This window comes from Carettochelys insculpta, chromosome 1 (assembly GCF_033958435.1).
Source record: "Carettochelys insculpta isolate YL-2023 chromosome 1, ASM3395843v1, whole genome shotgun sequence".
Lineage (NCBI taxonomy): Eukaryota > Metazoa > Chordata > Testudines > Carettochelyidae > Carettochelys > Carettochelys insculpta.
In genome coordinates, this window is record NC_134137.1 from 262,103,322 (window position 1) to 262,122,270 (window position 18,949).

Sequence of the window (18,949 nt, forward strand, 5' to 3'; positions counted from 1 at the left end):
GACAGGAGCTCAGGACAGAGAGATTGCCCAGAGTTCCCTGCGGGATCCCTGCCTGTGTTCTGTAACGCTGTGTTTGTCACATGCATTCTGTTGTATGATATTTTCAGTTCCTTGCCTGGAGCAGCTGGAGATGGGGCAAGACCGCTTCTGTTGTGTTTTCCTTTGTGGGAACAAGTGTCTTTGGCAATGCTTAAAGCACATTGGGGGGCTGTGATTCAGAGACAGAAACCACAGTGCCTGATGTGGATTGGTCCCTTGGGATGGAGTAGTGATGCAGAAATATTTGAAGCAACAGTCTCAAAATAAAAGGGAAGCACAAATTCAACTATTCCCATCCCTGTGGTCTTCTCATGTAAATGTCCTGCTCTTTTTTGAGCACAATGAACAAGCATGAGTCTAATTTCATTTCCACTGCTGCAAACCAAAAGTTACTCCAAAGGCTTTGGGAGAGTTCTTCCAGATGCACACCTATGCTGAGATGAGAATCTGTCCAAATGCTTCTAAACGCCATGCATTCAGTGTGCCATCCTGGATTTCCACAGGTTGTTCTACTGTTGGATCCCAGCTGTGTTGAGTGCTGTAATGCATGCATATAGATGGGAGCACATGAACTGGGAATGGGTGTTGTGGTCTTTCATGTTGAAAATAATTCTCCTGCCTTTATTTTGGTTTCTCATTTGAACTCATGCTTGGTCAGATTCTGCTGCATCAACCTTCTCTGGGCCAGTCCCCAGGTGGCCACTGACTGGAAGATACAATCCTAACTGATAAATTCAAATTTCACGTTGGATGACCATTCACTTTTCCATGTGAACTTTACTAGAAAACACTTTCCTGCTCCCCTCATCAGCAGGCACAATAACATTATAAATAGAATTAAACTAGTTATAGGCTCAAACCAAAATGCAGGATGGTTACTTTGCAGGAGGTTCTTGAAATTTAAACATGGATCTGGATTTGAATTTTGTATGGCCCCAACTTTACCTTAGACTCATCTAAACCCTCCCGTCTAAACAATCTTACCCTTTGAGATGTCTAAAATCAGGATTCAGATTTCTGCAACTTTTATCCATATCTCATTTACACAAACTCTCACACTCCTGAAATGTTATTGTCGAATGAAATTCCATTGCTAGCTGAAAGCGGACCTTGTAGTTCTGAGAGATCATTTCAAGCCCTGAGCTAAGTCTAAAAGACATAGTGAGCCAAAAGACACAATAGTGCTCAAACTATCCCTAGCATTAACTCCATTGACTGCTCTGTGGTTTGTTAATCTCCATCCCTGTGAGTAATACTGTTGAGTTGATTATGGCCACATTTCTAAATCAGAGCAAGTCCAGAATTATGTCTAGGACTGCCACTTTTTTGTATATGTCCTGCGGGAATGAAATAATCCCATCATGACACTGCAAAATTTGTACCTTCACGTCATAGCAGGGAATCAGCTAATGTCATTGTCTCTTAAACTATTATCAAGATATGAAGAGCTATATGTAGTTGTTGCTGTGAAGATGCAACCATGTAAAGCCATGGAGCCTAAAACAAAGAAAATTCTTTGTTCATCCTTTGAAATACACTTACGGGACACAGTATGGATCCATGGAAATAGCAGCTCTGTCCTGCAGCTCCAAAGATGGGAAGCACCACTAACAGAGATTAATAGTTTTATGGAGGCCTGAAAGGCCAATTCACATGCAGCTGTTCAGGGACAGCCAGGAAGAACAGCTGAAGAAGGGGTTATTTTTTAAATATATATATATAAAGTGCTTTTTTTCTGCCTGTATAGCAGCCTCAGTCATGGGATTGGCTGAGTACCAGCTCTTCTTTTTTTACAAAAAAAGGCACTGTATATATAGAATTTATTTCAGTTTTAAAATAATCAGCAGGTGATCCAGAGTAGGGACAGCCTGTCATCTTTGTCATTATTCTTCCCCAGTCTCAGGAAAGAGGCGGAAAGAAGGGAATCTCATGTACAGGAATTTGCATCACTGTTTCCCTTCTCCAGCCCGCAAAAAAATAATATCACAAAATAACACAAAGAGAGAGATGCAGGCAGTCACCCCAAACACAGAATAGTTTTGAAATGAATAAGCACTTGAAGGCTTTTGTTACTCACTGTTTAACTCCTCATGCTCCTATCTGATGCAGTGGTGTGACACGCATGTCAAATCTGGTATCTGTTGATCCTTGAATGAAACAAATGGATGGGGCCTGAGGCTCCCTGAGCACATTCACATTCTCTTGTGTCATTAGTTGTTTGATGAAAAAAAAGCCACCACCGCTGCCTGAGAATAATCCCTCCCTAAAACACAATGACTGTGTTTGGTAACGAAATCAGGAGAGATGAAAACTCGCCCTACCTTTTCTCAACAACATAGAATAATTTTTGTTATGAATACGAGAGGTTTTGATTCTGCCACCTTTACACTGAGGGCTTGGGTATCCATTCAGCCTGTGGCAAGCTGGGCTGTGACCATGCAGCACTCCAGCCTGCCCTGGTGGACACTAACAGGTCCTGGTCCTCACGCTGATGTATTTGTGTGTGGTCCTCACAGCCACATAGCATGCAGCAAGCTAAATTGCTGTAGATTTCTACCCCAGCTTGCCATGTACTGACAAGAAAGACACTCCCTGAGTAGTCTCAGAGGGGTAGCCGTGTTCATCTGCGGCTTTACAAAAAAGACAAGCAGTCCTGTAGCACCTTAAAGACTAACTCTTTACTTTAGGTAATGAGCTTTCATGGGTAAGACCCGCTTCTTCAGAGTTTGAAGATATACAACAGGGAGGGAGGGGTGAGGGGCAGAAGAATAGAAAAATACAAAGAAAAAGTGGGGGAAGTCAGCTATGGGAAATAGGACCTCTGGAAAGAGTAAATTACATTAAGTGGGATGGCTGCCATTCCTGCCATCCCTCCCTGAGGAGCACCTTGCCCTATGTGCAGTCCCTATTCAAAGAGTAAGGTGCTGCTCAAAGGGAGTAAAGGAGACAGAAGCAGCCACACACGTAATATTCTGTGAACGCAATGGATGTTATTTTGAGGACAGGCTGTGGGCAGACCCATTGCTGGCCTCCTTGGCAGGCACCGTGTGCTGTGTCGCCAGTCTATTTCAAAATTGTAACTAACCCGTTGGCCTGGACCCAGCTGTGAGATGTAGACCATTTGTCTGGCAGCTGCAAAGGGGTGTGCAATGAGATGACAAGCTCCCATCATGTAACTTCACCTGTTCCTTTGCAGTGTGGCGGTGTGGATGGAGTGTGTCCGCTGAGCTGCCAGGATGACGTAAGTTCCCTTGAGTTCTTTAAAGTGTCTCTGTGGGGGTTACGGGGTGAGCAGGTCATTGGCAGAGTGTCTGCTTTTGGGAAGTTCTGAGAGTCTTTGGACCCCCACAGAAAGCCCTGAGCATCGGGGCGCGCAGCCCCTTACAAGAAGCGCTCAGCAGAACCATGAGCAGAGTCTTCCTGTTCCTGAGCCAAACATTCAATATAGGGCTTGACTTAGTGCCAAGTCCTGCAGGGTGCTTGTCTGGGTCAAGCGAAGTCACCCCAGGACAGCCTGTGGGGCTCAGAGTGCATCGACCTCCTCTCTGATTGGCCAGGGGGTTACAGTGGCTGCTGATGAGAGAGCCTGTTAGAATGGAGAACATGGCAGGTTTCTCTCCCTGTGGTTGTGCCGTCCTGGGTTTCCACAGGCTGCTATCTCGTTGGACCCCAGCTCTGTTGGGAGACAGTATCTTCTCCTGTAACCGATGGGGTCAGAGGAGAATCTGTTTTTCAAGCTCAGAGTCTCTTCTGGACCCTGATCTCTGCCTCCTCCGTCTGAGACAATACAGACATTTAGAATTGCCCATGAGATTGCGGAGCTTGATCAGTGTCCTCTCACTCTCACCCCAGACTTTTTGCCTCTGGAGAATATGGAATCTTCTCTGCAAAAAAACATATCCGGATGAAAGCAGTATCATCAGGGCGTAGAGCTGTAGAACGGGCTACACGGACTGAGTCCCAGAGGCTCTTCTTCACTCTGCCGCTGACTCACAGTGTGACCCTAGGAGACTTGGAAAGCCTTTGTGCTCCATTTCCTTGTCTGTGAACCGGAGAGTGTAACAAGGGGTGCTGGGAGAGTGAACACGCTATGTTTTGTGAATTACTTCCACATCAGGAAGGGGAAAGCACTATACAGAGGCACAGAAAGGATTGTTCTATTCAGACAAGTGCTGTCTGGACGCCTTTCCTTTCCTATTCTTAAATATTGTTTCTATTACCCCCGTTCCCCCCCCACACACACATAGTAAAAGACAGCCTCTGCCGCAAGGATCCCACACTTAAATACTGTAAGCAAAACAGACACAGGGAGGAGGGGAAGGGGAAGCACAGCGAGAGAGATTTCCTCAGGTTCAATAATCTGGACCTAGGGGCAGAGCTGAGAATAGGACTCAGGCGTCCTAAGTCCAAGGACGGTGTCCTGCTCACTAGGCTATGCTACCTCCCCTGTTGTACTAGCAACTGTAAACCACCAACCCTAACTACAATGCTGTCTGTAATTTCATTTCCTTTTCCTCCTATCTCTGCAGAATCTGAACTGCTTCCTCGTTGATAACAATGGGTTTATACTCGTTTCCAAGGCATCTACTGAGGTAAGAGGGTGCCAACCTGCTCATGCAACAGAGGGGAAAGTTCAGTTGCATCAGTCTCCAGTCATTCATACACAGACCCAGGATCGTCCCCAGACCTCCCACAGAGCAGGGCCTTCCGCAGTGGCCTCCCTACAACTGTCCTGAACAGAGGAGCCCCTGAGTTTGGTTTGGAGACACAGAGCAGGCCCCTATTGTCTCACTTCTCTTTCCACGCATCAAACAAGCAACTGCTGGGGAGGGGCACTTGGGGCAGATGAAAGGAGATAGAACAGCAGCACACAGCAGAGCAGCTTCATTTGTTTCGTCCAACCTGCTGAAACTTTCCCCCAGCAATTGGTACATGAGGAGGGTCTGGAGGTTATGCCTAGGCCTACGAGTCGGAAGACCTCAGTTTGCTTCCAAGGTAATGGGACTGACTTGGTGTATGGCCTTGGGCAAGTCACTCCAGTGCCTCAGTTTATGCATCTATCAAATGGCTAAGCAATACTTACCTCCCCCTCCCCCAGGGGCAGTGTGAGCCTTAATTAATGAATGCTCTGGTGCCTCTGAAGTACATTGGGACCCTCAGACAGAAGGACAATGGAGAGGTGATCTCTGTCTAGGAGATGGAAGAAGAAATGAGGGCCTCACTGAATCATTGAGTGAGAACAGCCACAAGATAATTACACTCAACATTCTTGAGGGTAGGGGAGTACCAAAGGCCCTGTGACGCTGAGCTTTAGAAAAGGAAAGTGTAAAGATAATGAAGAAACTAGTCAAAAGGCTGTTAAGTCAAAAATAAAGAAAGTAAAATCTTTACACTCACTGTGCCAGCTACTGACACTTAATCTATGAGAGTCACAAAGGGCATTCATTCCCCTAAAATAAAACAGAACCAGGAAGACAGGGAAAGAAACAAGATGTTTAAATGAGTGAGTTCTCAAGCACACAAGTGTCCTTCAGAAAATGGAAATCCAGGTCAAGTGAAGTAAAGGAAAGGAACATAAATTGTGGCAGGTACAACGTAAGGTAATGTGGCATTCTCTAGGATAGGGGTGAGCAAACTTTTTACACTGGGCCTCACTTTCACTCCTTGCAGTTAGCAGCCCCCTCTCCTCCAATCTGTCTAATGTAATCCAAACAAATGGAAATTTTGGTTATATGAATATTTTTTAAAAAATCTTCTGGCATGTGGAAGAAAATAAGCATGTGGAATGTAAAAATGTTGCTAATCTATACACAAATGTCAATGCACAGACATAAAAACATTAACACATATTTCAGCCGATCATGCTACACCTCCCCCTTACAAAATTTCATGCGCACCCCTGCTCTAGGGTACAGTCTGGACTATTGAACAGCTTTGTCCCTTCAGTTCTCCAACCTGGGATGCCTCTTACACTCGGGTGGCTTGGGCTGGTAGGCAGGCGTCTGGCCCCAGTAATGTACGGCTTGGGTGGCTGACCCCAGCAGCCTGAGACTCAGGTGGCTCAGGAGGGCAGGAGGGCAGCTGGCCCCGGCAGCATGGGGCTTGGGTGGGCAGCTCAGGCAGATAGCCCGTGGCTGGGGCAGGCAGCTGGTGGGTGGACAGCTGGTCGCAGCAGTGCGGGGCTCAGGTAGCCGGTGGGCAGGCAAGCGGCTGGCCCGGGCAGCTGGCGGGTGGGTGGGTGGCTGGCCCTGGGGGTGCAGGACTCTGATGGGCAGCTCTGGGAGTGCAAGTCTCAGATGGACAGGCAGCTGGCATGGGCAGCTCTGGCAGCTGGCATGGGGCTCAGGTAGCTGGCTAGCTGGGGCTGCAGCAGGCACTTGCAAGGGGCCAAGAAAAACTATTTGTGCTTATTTTCAATTTTAAATAACATTTTTATATCATGTTTTTGTGCTTATTTTAAATTTTGAATTGAATTTTTTGTTAAAAGGGGGTTGGATGATGGTAGAGAAGGGGGGAGCGTGAGGGTTTCTCAAAAATCAAACGTAGGGCGTTATGCTGAAAAGTTTGGGAACCACTGCGCTAGCAGGTAAAATCATTCCTAGCTACGCAGTATTGAGTGCTACTTGGTAGCCACTCATGAATTAACCTGCAGAGCAACACAAGCAAGATCTCTAGTCCCAGATTTGTCTCCCAGAACTGCGTACTGTCCAGTACACTCATGAACAATGCAAGCTCATAGAAAGTCTGTCATTTCACGAAAAGAAAATGATATGCACCAGTCTTGTTACACCAAATGGAGTTTCCCACACACTTTAATCCAAACACACTGGTTAAGAGAAAACAATATGATAAATGTATTAACTACAGAAAGACAGATTTTAAGTGGTTACAAGTGATGATGCCTAGAAGTTAGGATTGGTTACCAAATGAAAAGAAAAGCATATAATGCAAGCTAATGGTTAACTTAAACCAACAAAAGCTCACCATACATTACAGGAAATATCACAAACTGGACCCAGTAGTCACTGATGTCAAGACTTTGACCATCTGCTTGACTATCAGAGCAAGTAAGAAGAATAAGGACATTACTGAGAAACTAAGGACCAAATTCTGATCCCTAGACTTATGATGAGTAGCACCATGTGCCTCGAGTAGTGCCACAGAGCTCATCAGGAAAGCTTGTGATGCAGTGTGCTACTCAGCATGGGTAAGGTGGACAGAATCTGGATCTAAATGATTTCTTTGTCTGTCTTCACTAGAGAGGACCCTGGGGAGATGCCAATCCCAAACGTGCTCTTTTCAAGTAATGATGATCATAGGGCACTCTCAGGGATTTAGATGTCAACACAGAAGATGCAGCAATAGACTCATAAACTGAAGAGCAGTGAGTCAGCATGGCTAGATGGCGTAGAAAGGCTCTGGAGAATGAAATGATTCAGCTTCTAACAAAAATACGCAACTTCATTAAAATCCAGACCTATACCAGATTACTGGAGAGTTGCAATTATTGTACCTGTCTTTTACAAAGGCAATAGGGGTAATCCTGGTATTAACTGCAGCCTTACGTCAGTACCCAGGACACTGGCTGAAATGATACTCTGAATTATAAAACACTCAAATGGACTTGATGCCCCAGTACAGCTTCAGTAAAGAAATTCTGCCTAACGCCCTAGATTTGTGATTGTCAGCAAAATAGTAAAGTAGAGAAAGACGCAGTTGTTCTCATTTATTGGAACTTTCAGAAAGCCTGTGAGACAATTCCTTACGAGGGGCTGCTAAAGAAACTGGATACTCATAGGCCGCGTCTACACATGCCGGCTACTTTGAAGTAGCGGCGCCAACTTCAAAATAGTGCCCGTCACAGCTACATGTGTTGGGCGCTATTTCGAAGTTGACATCGACGTTAGGCGGCGAGACGTCGAAGTCGCTAACCCCATGAGGGGACGGGAATAGCACCCTACTTCGACGTTCAATGTCGAAGTAGGGAATGTGTAGACGATCCACGTCCCACAACATCGAAATAGTGGGGTCCTCCATGGCGGCCATCAGCTGAGGGGTTGAGAGACGCTCTGCCCAGCCCCTGAGCTCGATGGTCGCCGCGTGCAGCGGCCCCTTACAGCTCCCCGCCCGCTGCCTTCCTGTGCAGGAAGCTGAGAGAGCGTGCAGGCGGCAGCACAGCCACGAGGCCAGCCTGCACGCTCCTCCGCACCCACACACCCCCACCCGCCGCGATGGCCGCCCCTCAGCCCCCCAAGCACCCCCAGGGGACCCCCCCCCAAGGGGAGCCAGGGCTCCCAGCCCAGCAGCCAGATGGGGAAGCGGCAGCGGGGCCCCTTCTGGACGGAGGCCGAGCTTTGGGACCTGCTGGGGCTCTGGAGCTAGGAGGAGGTGCTCCAGGTAATGGGGAGCAAGAGGCGGAACGCAGATGCGTTCGCTCGGCTGGCCCGAGGGCCTGGCCGCTCAGGGTCACCCTGCCCGCACTCCGGATCATGTACGCAGTAAAGTGAAGGAACTGCGGCAGGGTTACGCCCGGGCCCGGGATGCAGCCGGCCAATCTGGGGCTGCCCCCGTCACTTGCCCCTTTTACAGGGAGCTCAGGGCCATCCTGGGCCCCCAGCACACCTCCTCCCCTCCAGCCACTCTTGATACCAGCACCACCACCCGACGGCGACGGACCCCCCAGCTGCTGGCCATCCATCGTCAGCAGGTGGAGGTCACTGAGCAGCGGCTGCGGGCGCAGGAGTGCCGCCTCCAACTCCAGGAGCGGGCACTGGCCTGTCGCCAGGAGGCATGGGGGGCCTTTATGTGGACATTCGACTGTATCTCCGACTACCTGGCCACGCTGGCCGCCGCTGCACCTGCCCTGCCTGCTCCACCCGCTGCGCAATCCGCCGTCACACCGCCACCGAGGGCCCTTCCGCCAAGGGAGACCTGGGGCCAGCTGACACCCGCCGGCCATATCTACCAGTCCGCCCAGCCCCCAGCCAGCCCCGGCCAAGGCTGAGGCCGAGGCGTGGGTCGCGGCCGCCCAACCCCAGCGCTGGACATTAGGGGGTGTGGGGCCCAGGACGTGGCCCACCCCCTTTGTATATATTCCCCCCAGTTTAATGTTCTTTTGTAAATAGTTTTTATATTAGACCCCTGAAGTTATGCTGATGCTTGCCCCCCTATGTACATAGTTCTCCCCTTCCTTGTCTTCCCCTTTCATCTTATCTTATTTATCATACATATATATAATTTTGATTTTGCCTGTAAATAGTTAGTGTTGATAATAATAATAAGAGTTCTACAGATATTTGATTTGACGAACAAATGTCTGCTTTATCTACAAGAAAGGTGGGGGGGGGTGTGCTCTTGGGTGCTCTGTGGTGTGGGCGTAGGGGCAGGGAGTGTTGTGGAGGATGGGGGGGCAGTGGGGGGCCTGCCAGCATTCACCCCGTGGCCTCGTTGAACTGGGCCCACAGGGCCTCCCGGACCCAGGTCCCTTTGGGGTCCACCTGTCGACTGGGGGCAGTGGGTGGCTGCACATCAGCCCTGCCGGCCTCCACAGCCCAGCCCTGAAAGAAGGCCTCCCCCTTGCTCTCCACCAGGTTGTGGAGGGCGCTGCACACACCCACAATCTGGGGGATGTTGGTGGGGCCCGCATCAAGGCGGGTGAGGAGACACCTCTAGCGCCCTTTGAGGCGGCCAAATGTGCACTCCACCACCTGGCGCACATGGTTCAGGCGCTGGTTGAAGTGCTCCTGGCTGGCTGACAGGTGGCCCATGTACGGGTGCATGAGCCAGGGCCGGAGGGGGTACGCCGTGTCTGCGATGACACAGAGGGGCATGGTGGTGTCCCCCACAGGGATCTCCCACTGGGGGATGTAGGTCCCCGCCTCCAGCTGGCGGCACAGGCCCGAGTTCCAGAATACCCGGGCGTCGTGGGTGCTGCCAGGCCAGCCCACATAAATGTCCAAGAAACAGCCCCGGCTGTCCACCATGGCCTGGAGGACCACTGAGTGGTAGCCCTTCCTATTTAAGTAGCGTCCTCCACTGTGCTCCGGGGCGCGGATGGGGATGTGGGTCCCATCCAGAGCCCCGAAGCAATTGGGGAAGCCCAGGGTGGCAAAGCCCACGATGGCGGCATCTGGGTCCCCAAGCTTCACGAGCCTGTGGAGGAGCAGGGCGTTGATGGCGCAGACGACCTGCAGGGGAAGCACATGGGAGAGCACCAATGAGGGGTGTGCAGGGTGTGTGTGGCCTCCCCTGCCAGGGCCCCCCTCCCCTGCCTGGGCTGCCTCCCCCTCCCCCCATGGGTCCTCTTACCTCCATGAGGACAGCCCCGACGGTGGCCTTGCCAATGCCAAACTGCTGGCCCCCGGATCGGTAGCTGTCTGGAGTGGCCAGCTTCCAGACAGCGATGCCGACCCGTTTCTCCACGCTTAGGGCATGCCGCATGGCGGTGTCCTGGTGCCTGAGTGCGGGGGTGAGCCACTGGCATAGCTCCAGAAATGTCTGCTGGCTCATGCGAAAGTTCTGGAGCCAGCGGTCATCGTCCCACTCTCCGAGCACCAGCCGCTCCCACCAGTCGGTGCTCGTGGGGTAGCTCCACAGCCGGCGACATGTGCGGCGGGGTGGGGGCGGGGTGCTGCAGGGTTGGGGGTTGCGTCCTCCTCCCCTGTGGGCAGCTCCTCCTCTGTGGCGAGGAGGTGCTCAGCTGCCTCCTGCATGGCGTGGAGCAGAGCGAGCACTGCTCCTGCAGGGGCGGCTGGGTGGACCTCTGGCTGCTGCTGCTGCTGCTGGGGGTCCATGACTGCGTCACTCGAGGTGTGCGTGCCTATGGCTCTGCAGACCGTGTGCTGTGCAGGCTGCGTGTGTCTGGGAGGGGCCCTTTAAGGGAGCGGCTAGCTGTTGCCCCGGAAGCGCTAGTCCACCCTGTGACCCTGTCTGCAGCTGTTCCTGGCACCCTTACTTCGATGTGTGCTACTTTGGCATGTAGACGGTCCCTCGCAGCACCTATTTCGATGTGGTGCTGCCCAACATCAACGTTGAACATCGATGGCACCAGCCCTGGAGGATGTGTAGACGTTATTCATCGAAATAGCCTATTTCGATGTAGCATTCACGTGTAGATGTAGCCATAGAGTTAAGTAGTTAGTTAGGAGACAGAAAACAAAGAACAGGAATAAAGGTCCATTTACAACATAGAAAAGTTCAGCTGTGGGGCACTGTGAGGTTCTTTAGTTGGACTAGTGGTGTTTACTATATTTACCAGCAATCTTGGGGAGGGAGGGAGGGAGGGAAAAAGCCAGGCCCATGGATAAGGAGGGGCAAAGAAGGCAACTGTTCTGGAGCCCAGTGATTCAAAAGGGCCCAGGATTCCCTACTGCTGCTACTGTAGCCATCAAAGCAGCCAGAGCCACAATCCCTTTAAATTACCCCAGAGCCTTGGGCAGCATGCTCTGGGTGGTGCTAAGGATTTGCTGGGGGGTATGTGGCACATTCCAGGAAGTGCCAAGGGCTGGCAGCCCTCCGCCCTGCCTTTTGTGCCAAAGACTCCACCCCTTCTGGGAACGTGGAGCTGGGCCCCCTCCACCTGGCCCAGGAGCCTGGCGGGTCTGTCAGCAAGCTGGTAAACGATACAGATAAAACTAGTTAGGTTAGTCAAGCCTAAAGAAGACTGTCAGGAACATCAAGGGGTCTTAAGGGACCTAGGCAAGAGTGCACTACAATTACAGCTGAAGTTCAGTATTGGCAGATGTAATGCATGCTGGGAGGATCATTTGAACTGCACATATACATTTCTGGGTTCTAATTTAACTCTCATGAATGTTACCTGGACAGCATTATCAATATCTAAATGTAAACATTTGTACAGTGTACTCCGAGGTCAAAAAGCCAAACAAACAGTTATGCTGCATGAAGAATTAAATAGAATAAGTTTGCAAATATTGTAATGCCATTGTGGGAGTCACTCTTGTGCCTTCACTGAAAATGGTATAGTCAGGTCTGGTCACCCTACAACAGAAAGAAATGGTCTGCAGAAATGGCTGAAAAAAATTATTAGAGGCATGAGGAAAGATCTAAAAGATAAGAACTGCTTAATTTAGAAAATATGAATATTTATGCCTATTTACTTTTCTCCATAAAGCAAGAACAAAGGACAGATATTGAAACAGGCAAAAGAAATATGTACAAAAGAAAACTTTTTTGTTTCAGTTTATTCCGATAACCTGTGGAACTCACTACCTCAAGATTTCACTGAGTCATGAACTCAGTAGAATTCAAAACAGCCTGGTCATTGAGATGATTGATGAGACCATCCACAAGTACATTATACAGATTAAAAATGTAGGTGGGCTATAACCCTTATGCTTCAGGATATAAATCAGCCACCAATTGAGAGGGGGTTAGGAAGGAACTTCCCCTTTAGGCAGATTTTTCTGAAAGTAGCTATTGTGGGTTTCCTTGCACCTTCCTGTCTAAAGAATCTGGCACTGGCTACCATCAGCCAAAAGGTACTGAAGCAGATGGTCCCTGGTTTGCTCTTGCAGGAAGGTTCCTCTGTTCCTACTGTTTGTTTCTTTCTTTCTTTCCAAGTTCAACTATTTCTTCACCTTTACCAGCCCATGCTTTAAAAAAAAAAACTACGTCCCTGAAGCCTTTTGCCCCATGGATAAAGACAAAGGTAATGAGATACTGCTTAATGCCGTAACTGCTGTCAGGTCAGAGCACATTGTACCATACTCCTGTTGTGCTACCTCTGCATTACCCCTGTGTCTTATGGAAAGTGGGATTTATGCAAACCTGTTCTCTGGAAGAGCCAGCCAAGTGCACACCTGTCATTACATGGATTGGGATAAATTATAACCATTATCTGCATGCTTCTGAGATCTGGCAGACTCCAGCGCCATCAGCTACTTTTGCGTTAACTCTCCAGAGCTGGGGAAGTGCATCGCCTCACAGGCCACTTCTCACCAATGGCTTTCTTGTATTCACAGTTCTTTTGTTCCTTTTGTATTGAGATTGGCTCTTTAGTTCCCTTGTTACCCTTGGCCTCTACGTTGTTGAAGCCTCCGGTGGGATTCCTTTATCTCTGTGACAGACAGCAACAGAGTGGCAGCTACCCAGCCAGGAGAACACACAGGCAACAGATTACTAAATCAGGGGCGTGAGTTCTTGTTAGGGTCACCTGCCTGGTCTGCCTGCGCACTGGACATCTCAGCACGCTGCAGTCTTTCCAACTTGGGTCTCCACACCGGCCAGCTCACTACACTGCAACCTTTCTGGCTCACCACAGATGAGGCATCTTAGCAGAGCAGCATTTCTGAATCTGCATTTCTTTCAGGGGGCAGGTCAGCCAGCTTGCCACATTGCAGCCCTACCCAAATTAGCTATTGATGTTATACGAGCCTAGTACCTGATGCTGACAGCAGAGTTCTGTGAGTGAATGGGATTAAAATACAGAGGCCACGGTCTGTGTCTAAAAAAGAGCAGGACAGAAGTTCTGCCGGCAGTGATCGCCATGCAAAACAAACCCAGAAGCGCAGCAGATCATGAATGAATGTGCGGAGAGTCCAATGAGTCATGCAGTACTGGGTGTCTCAAGAGGAAGCTCTCCTGCTCCCCATCTGCACCTCAAGGCAGCACAAACTGTTACTGCTCTAGTACGAATGGTGGTGGGCCCTTGTTCCTATTTGCACCTGCATTTGGCCAAAGAAAGGCAAACAAGGAGCTGGCTTCTTCTTTAGAACAAACAGAATCTGCCAAGAGCATGACACTTCCCAGCATATATTTTGAGAATAAAAATAGAAGAAAGTGCCAAAGTGTGTGTGTTTCTACAGCGGTGAGATGAGCAACCGGGGCTGAATTGCCTCAGCTATTCCAGGAGCTGTGAGATCCTCTCTCCACACTCCATCCTGTTGCTGTGCTTGGTCTTGATCTGATGCTAGCCCCTGTCCAGGAATCTAGCCTAGCTTTAATCCATGTGACGATAACAGCAGGGATTCTTCACGCAGAGCCTGTACAGGAGATAGTGTTAAGAACAGACAGTTGATCATGCAAGCTGGGCCTCCCAGTGCCTTTGGACAGGGGTTGGCAACCCCCAACACACGTGCCACTCTCGACACGCAAACGGATTCAGCGCTCAGCCCTGCTTCTCCTTCCCCCATGCAGCATGGGAGGGGGCAGGAGCACAAGCCTGGGGCCAGAGCCTCCTCTGCAGAGTCCCTTCTGCGGCACAGGGCTGAAGCCCCCACTGTGGTGTGGAGCTGGGGCTGGGGCTGGGGCCGAAGCCCCCACTGGAGCCCCCACCATGGCATGGGGCAGCAGCCAGGCCCCCTGCCAGAACACAGGGCTGGCACGGGCCTCCCACTGGAGTCAGCACTTTTGTGTAATTGTCAGGAAAAAATACTTCATATCCTTGCAAGAAATGGCCCTTTATACTTTTAAAGGAATCCTCAATAAAACAATGCTGGGAGCACAAAAAGGCTGCTCAGCCAATTGTAAGTAGACCTATTGGTAACTTTGAAAAGTATCGCCAGCACTGGGACCGTACCCAGAGGTCAAAAGGTCAAATTTCAGCACTCCGCTTTGGAAGGGTTGCTGACCCTGCCTAAGGAGCCATGGGAGGTCCGGGGGTGGGAGATCCTCTTCCCAAAGGGAGCAAGAAGCTGAGTGAAACCTGAGAGCTGCAGGTTAGGAGTTGGGCTTTAATGAGTGGGAAGGTGAAAGTGCTTCACAGGCTGCCCTAGAAAAGAATTGCTAATCTCTTAATGCACACTGATCCCCCAGTCTGAGCCCACCGGCGAGGGAGTGAGGGGCTGAAGGCAGACAGACACATGAGAGAGTGGGCAACAGGAGAGAGAACTAACTGCAGTAGAGTCCGTGGGAGGTAGGGAAGAGAAAACAGACAGGGCCAGACTAGATAGTAATAAGAACTGCTTTGCAGCACTGGTTCCTGGTACTGTTAAAAATACAAAACCAAATGAGCCCCACTGGCTGCACAGGGTCATGTCCCAGGCGGCCAGGCTTGCCCAGTCACTGCATAGGCAACCCTTCTTGCCTGTTCCACAGCCATGGGTGTAGGAGTCATTCTGCATTTTATTTGATCTTAAAGAATTTACATTGATATTTGCTGCTGCTCCCCTGAAACTGGAAGTGGTTTTTATACCATCCCCCCTGCCTGCAGCCAGGACGGGTGCCACAGGCCTAGAGAAAGAACCGGAGTCACTTGACCTTGTTCATCTCCAAGTAATTCCATCGTCCATTTCTCCTGCTGAATTTAGTTCCCTAACTCCATCTTCCTCTATAGTCAACTCCATGTGCACGTTTCGCTAGCACAGCCCAGACATATGTTCATGCTGGTCAGGGGCACAAAGCTTCACCGCAGCCCCAGTGGAGGTTGCAGGCAGATGGAAGGTGACCGAGTGTGTTTGTGGGTATAAGTGCCATGGTTGGGATGAGGCCTGTGGACAGATAGGGAGTGAACCAGATGGCGTAACACCTCTCTGGCTTCACATCCAGTTCCCCATACCAACCAGCATGCTTTCTCCTGCCTCCCAGCAAGTCTGGACTGTGGCTGCGGCAGACTGGTGCAAGCCCCATGACAGTCTTTGGGTGCCCATGGTCTGGTGTCAATGTGGATAGTAAGCAAAGTAATCTCCAACCACCAGCTTGACAGTCCAGTGCAAAGCTGTCACACTGCAGCTGTGGCTAGCTTGATGACCTCTCATAACATAACCTTCCATATAAACAAACTGCTTAGTGCCACGTTTCTCAGGCTAAAACCAGAGTAGCTTTATGTAGGGTGTGTCCACACTACAGAGGTGTTCCAGAGTAGCTTATTCCGGAGTTATTATTCCAAAATAAGCTGTTGTGGAATAATGTGTCTACACTACATGGAAGCCCTAAAATAAGCCAAACTTATTCTGAAATAGTGTGTCCAGACACAACAGAGCCTACTTTGGATTAATGCTTCCAGGGGCTCTAATTAGAAGTACGATGTCTACAGAGCAGTTTTATTTTGGAATAAACTAGTCTGGAATATTTTATTTCAAAATAGCCCCTAGTTCCCCTGTACACAGGTCCTATTTTGAAATAGGAGCTATTCCTTGTGGAATGAGGTTTACCAAATTTGAAGTAAGGCTCCCACTATATCGAAATTATTTCAAAGTAGCGGTTGTGTGGTGTAGATGCTCACAAAGGTATTTCGAAATAGTAACCATTATTTCGAAATAACTTTGCTGTGTAGACCTACCCATAATGCTCTGAATGCTTTTCTGTGGTACGAGTGGAACTCCTGAATTCAGACACAGCGGAGCAGAGTGTCAAAGACAGAGGTCTTTAGCTGAGCACATACATCTGTATGAACCTAGATGATGCACACAAATATGGTTCCTGGACAAAGCAGGATTAAATACATTATATGTGGTCAGTAAAGTGCCTCATAGTCTGTGTATGTGTCTATGCAAATACTTGACATGCATGTGTACATCAGGCATCCATGAATGTATGCCCACAATTACTAGATGACACCCTATAGCCGGTGTTATGCACAACATCAGACCAGATGATCGTAATGGCCTTAAAGAGTGCAAATGCGTGAAACTGCATGCACCTGCAGGAATCTGCATAGACCTTGGCTGGGAGTCGCACAGGTGACAAAATGGAAGAGTTTGCACTAGGATGTCAGGTGTTTGCATAATGGCTCGGGCTAGTAAGTTGCAGCTGGAGCCACTCTGTACAGAGTTGTTTTGCTGAAGAGCCATTTGGGTTTACTAAGAATGAAGTTTTCTCATGTCATTATCAAACACACAGAACATAAAAGTACCCAGCTTTGAAAAGTCTAGTACAGGGTGTCAAAAGTCCATTTCATTGCTGTTTTCTGACTGTACTTCCTGGGCTTTATAAGTCATTATACTAAAAGATGCCATTAAATGGTTACAGTCTTTACAGCCTTTTCACAATGTCACTGCAAATGAGAATCAGGCCTTCTGTGCTCAGGAAGAACTGCAGGAACTCAGTAAAATGTCCCGCTATTCTAGAACTAGACAGGCCATGCTTATAATACAAAAATGGCCCTTTGACCTTGCCATGCCTGATGCAGATTGCCATGTGTTAAATCCAACTGTTCTGGCTCCCCTTACTTCTGCAGAATGATATTAAATGAAGCAGCTGGACCACTAACCACCATACTCAGATTGGAAAAGCTAGTGTGACAAAGCAGCTACAACTTGCTCATCTAATCAACTAAGACATGGCCAGGGGATGTACTTCTAGACCAGGAAAGATAGCACAGAAGTCATGAAAGCTCTAGGGAGGCCAAGGCTGCAGTGTCATCTGCAAAACCAGCTCTGCTCTTGTTCTGCAACCTAAGCAGAAAAATCCATTTCCCTGTTGCATTCCCCAGAGAGCCGTCTTTCTGCAAGATCAGTTTGCTAAGTTTGTTTATAAATAGTTTATGCTTCTTTGCTAAGACAGACAAGTGATTGATGTATTTTGACAAGATTTGGTTAAAATTCCCTTTTGATGTAGTATATCCACTCTTTGAAGCTCCCCAGATTTTGAGACTTCTGGTTTTTTTGTGACACATGATTGGTTTCAAGCCCTGTAATTAAATATTGTTTTGAAGTGGACACTCCATGCAAGTATCATTGTGGATTTCTATATATGTTGTGTCTCAATGATTTAAGTATTAAATTTGCCTAGTTTATATGTAATTCGCTAGCTCTACAATCTCAGAGATATGGACAATATTATTATCAACAAAGATTCCACATTCAAATTTAGTTATCAGTTCAGTTCTGCTGATGGTACATAAGAGAGAAAATAGTCTAGATATGACGACAGTGTCTAAGATTATTAAAATCCAAACTGTGGGGAAGAGGTAACTTTATGAATATGTCTGTGTAGTAGGAATGTCTGGCTGTTTAAGGCTACGTCTACACGTGCACGCTACATCGAAATAGTCTATTTCGATGAATAGCATCTACACGTCCTCCAGGGCTGGCAACGTCGATGTTGAACGTCGACGTTGGGCAGCACCACATCGAAATAGGCACTCCGAGGGAACGTCTACATGCCAAAGTAGCACACATCAAAATAAGGGTGCCAGGAACAGCTGCAGACAGGGTCACAGGGCGGACTCAACAGCAAGCCGCTCCCTTAAAGGGCCCCTCCCAGACACACTTGCACTAAACAGCACAAGATACACAGAGCCGACAACTAGTTGCAGACCCTGTGCATGCAGCATGGATCCCCAGCTGCAGCAGCAGCAGCCAGAAGCCCTGGGCTACGGGCTGCTGCACACGGTGACCGTAGAACCCCGCAGGGGCTGGAGAGAGAGTGTCTCTCAACCCCTCAGCTGATGGCCGCCATGGAGGACCCCGCTATTTCGATGTTGCGGGACGCGGATCGTCTACACGTTCCCTACTTCGACGTTGAACGTCGAAATAGGACGCTATTCCCATCCCCTCATGGGGTTAGCGACTTCGACGTCTCGCTGCCTAACGTCGATTTCAACTTCAAAATAGCGCCCAACACGTGTAGACGTGACGGGCGCTATTTTGAAGTTGGCGCCGCTACTTCGAAGTAGCGTGCACGTGTAGATGCGGCCTAAGAATATTGGGGGGGAGATTTTTTTTACCAAGTATTATCAATGTTGTGTGACTTATCAAATGATTCTCTGGTAAATCCACCTGGAGCTTCCTAGTGGAAATGGTCACACTCACACTAACGAAACGTTAATCTCTCATTTACTATTGGCTGCTACACTAGTTTCTCATTTAAAAAAAAGGGAAATTTTGCCCAAACTACAGGGATGGTTCCATAATATATGGGAGATAATTCTTATGTAAAAATTTACCCATCAGATCTGTACACTGCAAAATGGACAGAAGACCCACTGTTATATTACCTTTTATCCACT

At 48.9% G+C, this 18,949-nt stretch overlaps 1 protein-coding gene across 1 annotated transcript in view; it reads left to right on the plus strand.

The window, feature by feature from the left end:
* CACNA2D4 (calcium voltage-gated channel auxiliary subunit alpha2delta 4) overlaps positions 1 to 18,949 on the plus strand; it is a 191,074-nt gene that overhangs the window by 150,017 nt on the left and 22,108 nt on the right. Inside the window, exons 28-29 of the mRNA XM_075000558.1 lie at positions 3,236 to 3,280; positions 4,569 to 4,631. Coding sequence (XP_074856659.1) covers positions 3,236 to 3,280; positions 4,569 to 4,631 — 108 coding nt within the window. The remainder of the gene's footprint in view (positions 1 to 3,235; positions 3,281 to 4,568; positions 4,632 to 18,949) is intronic.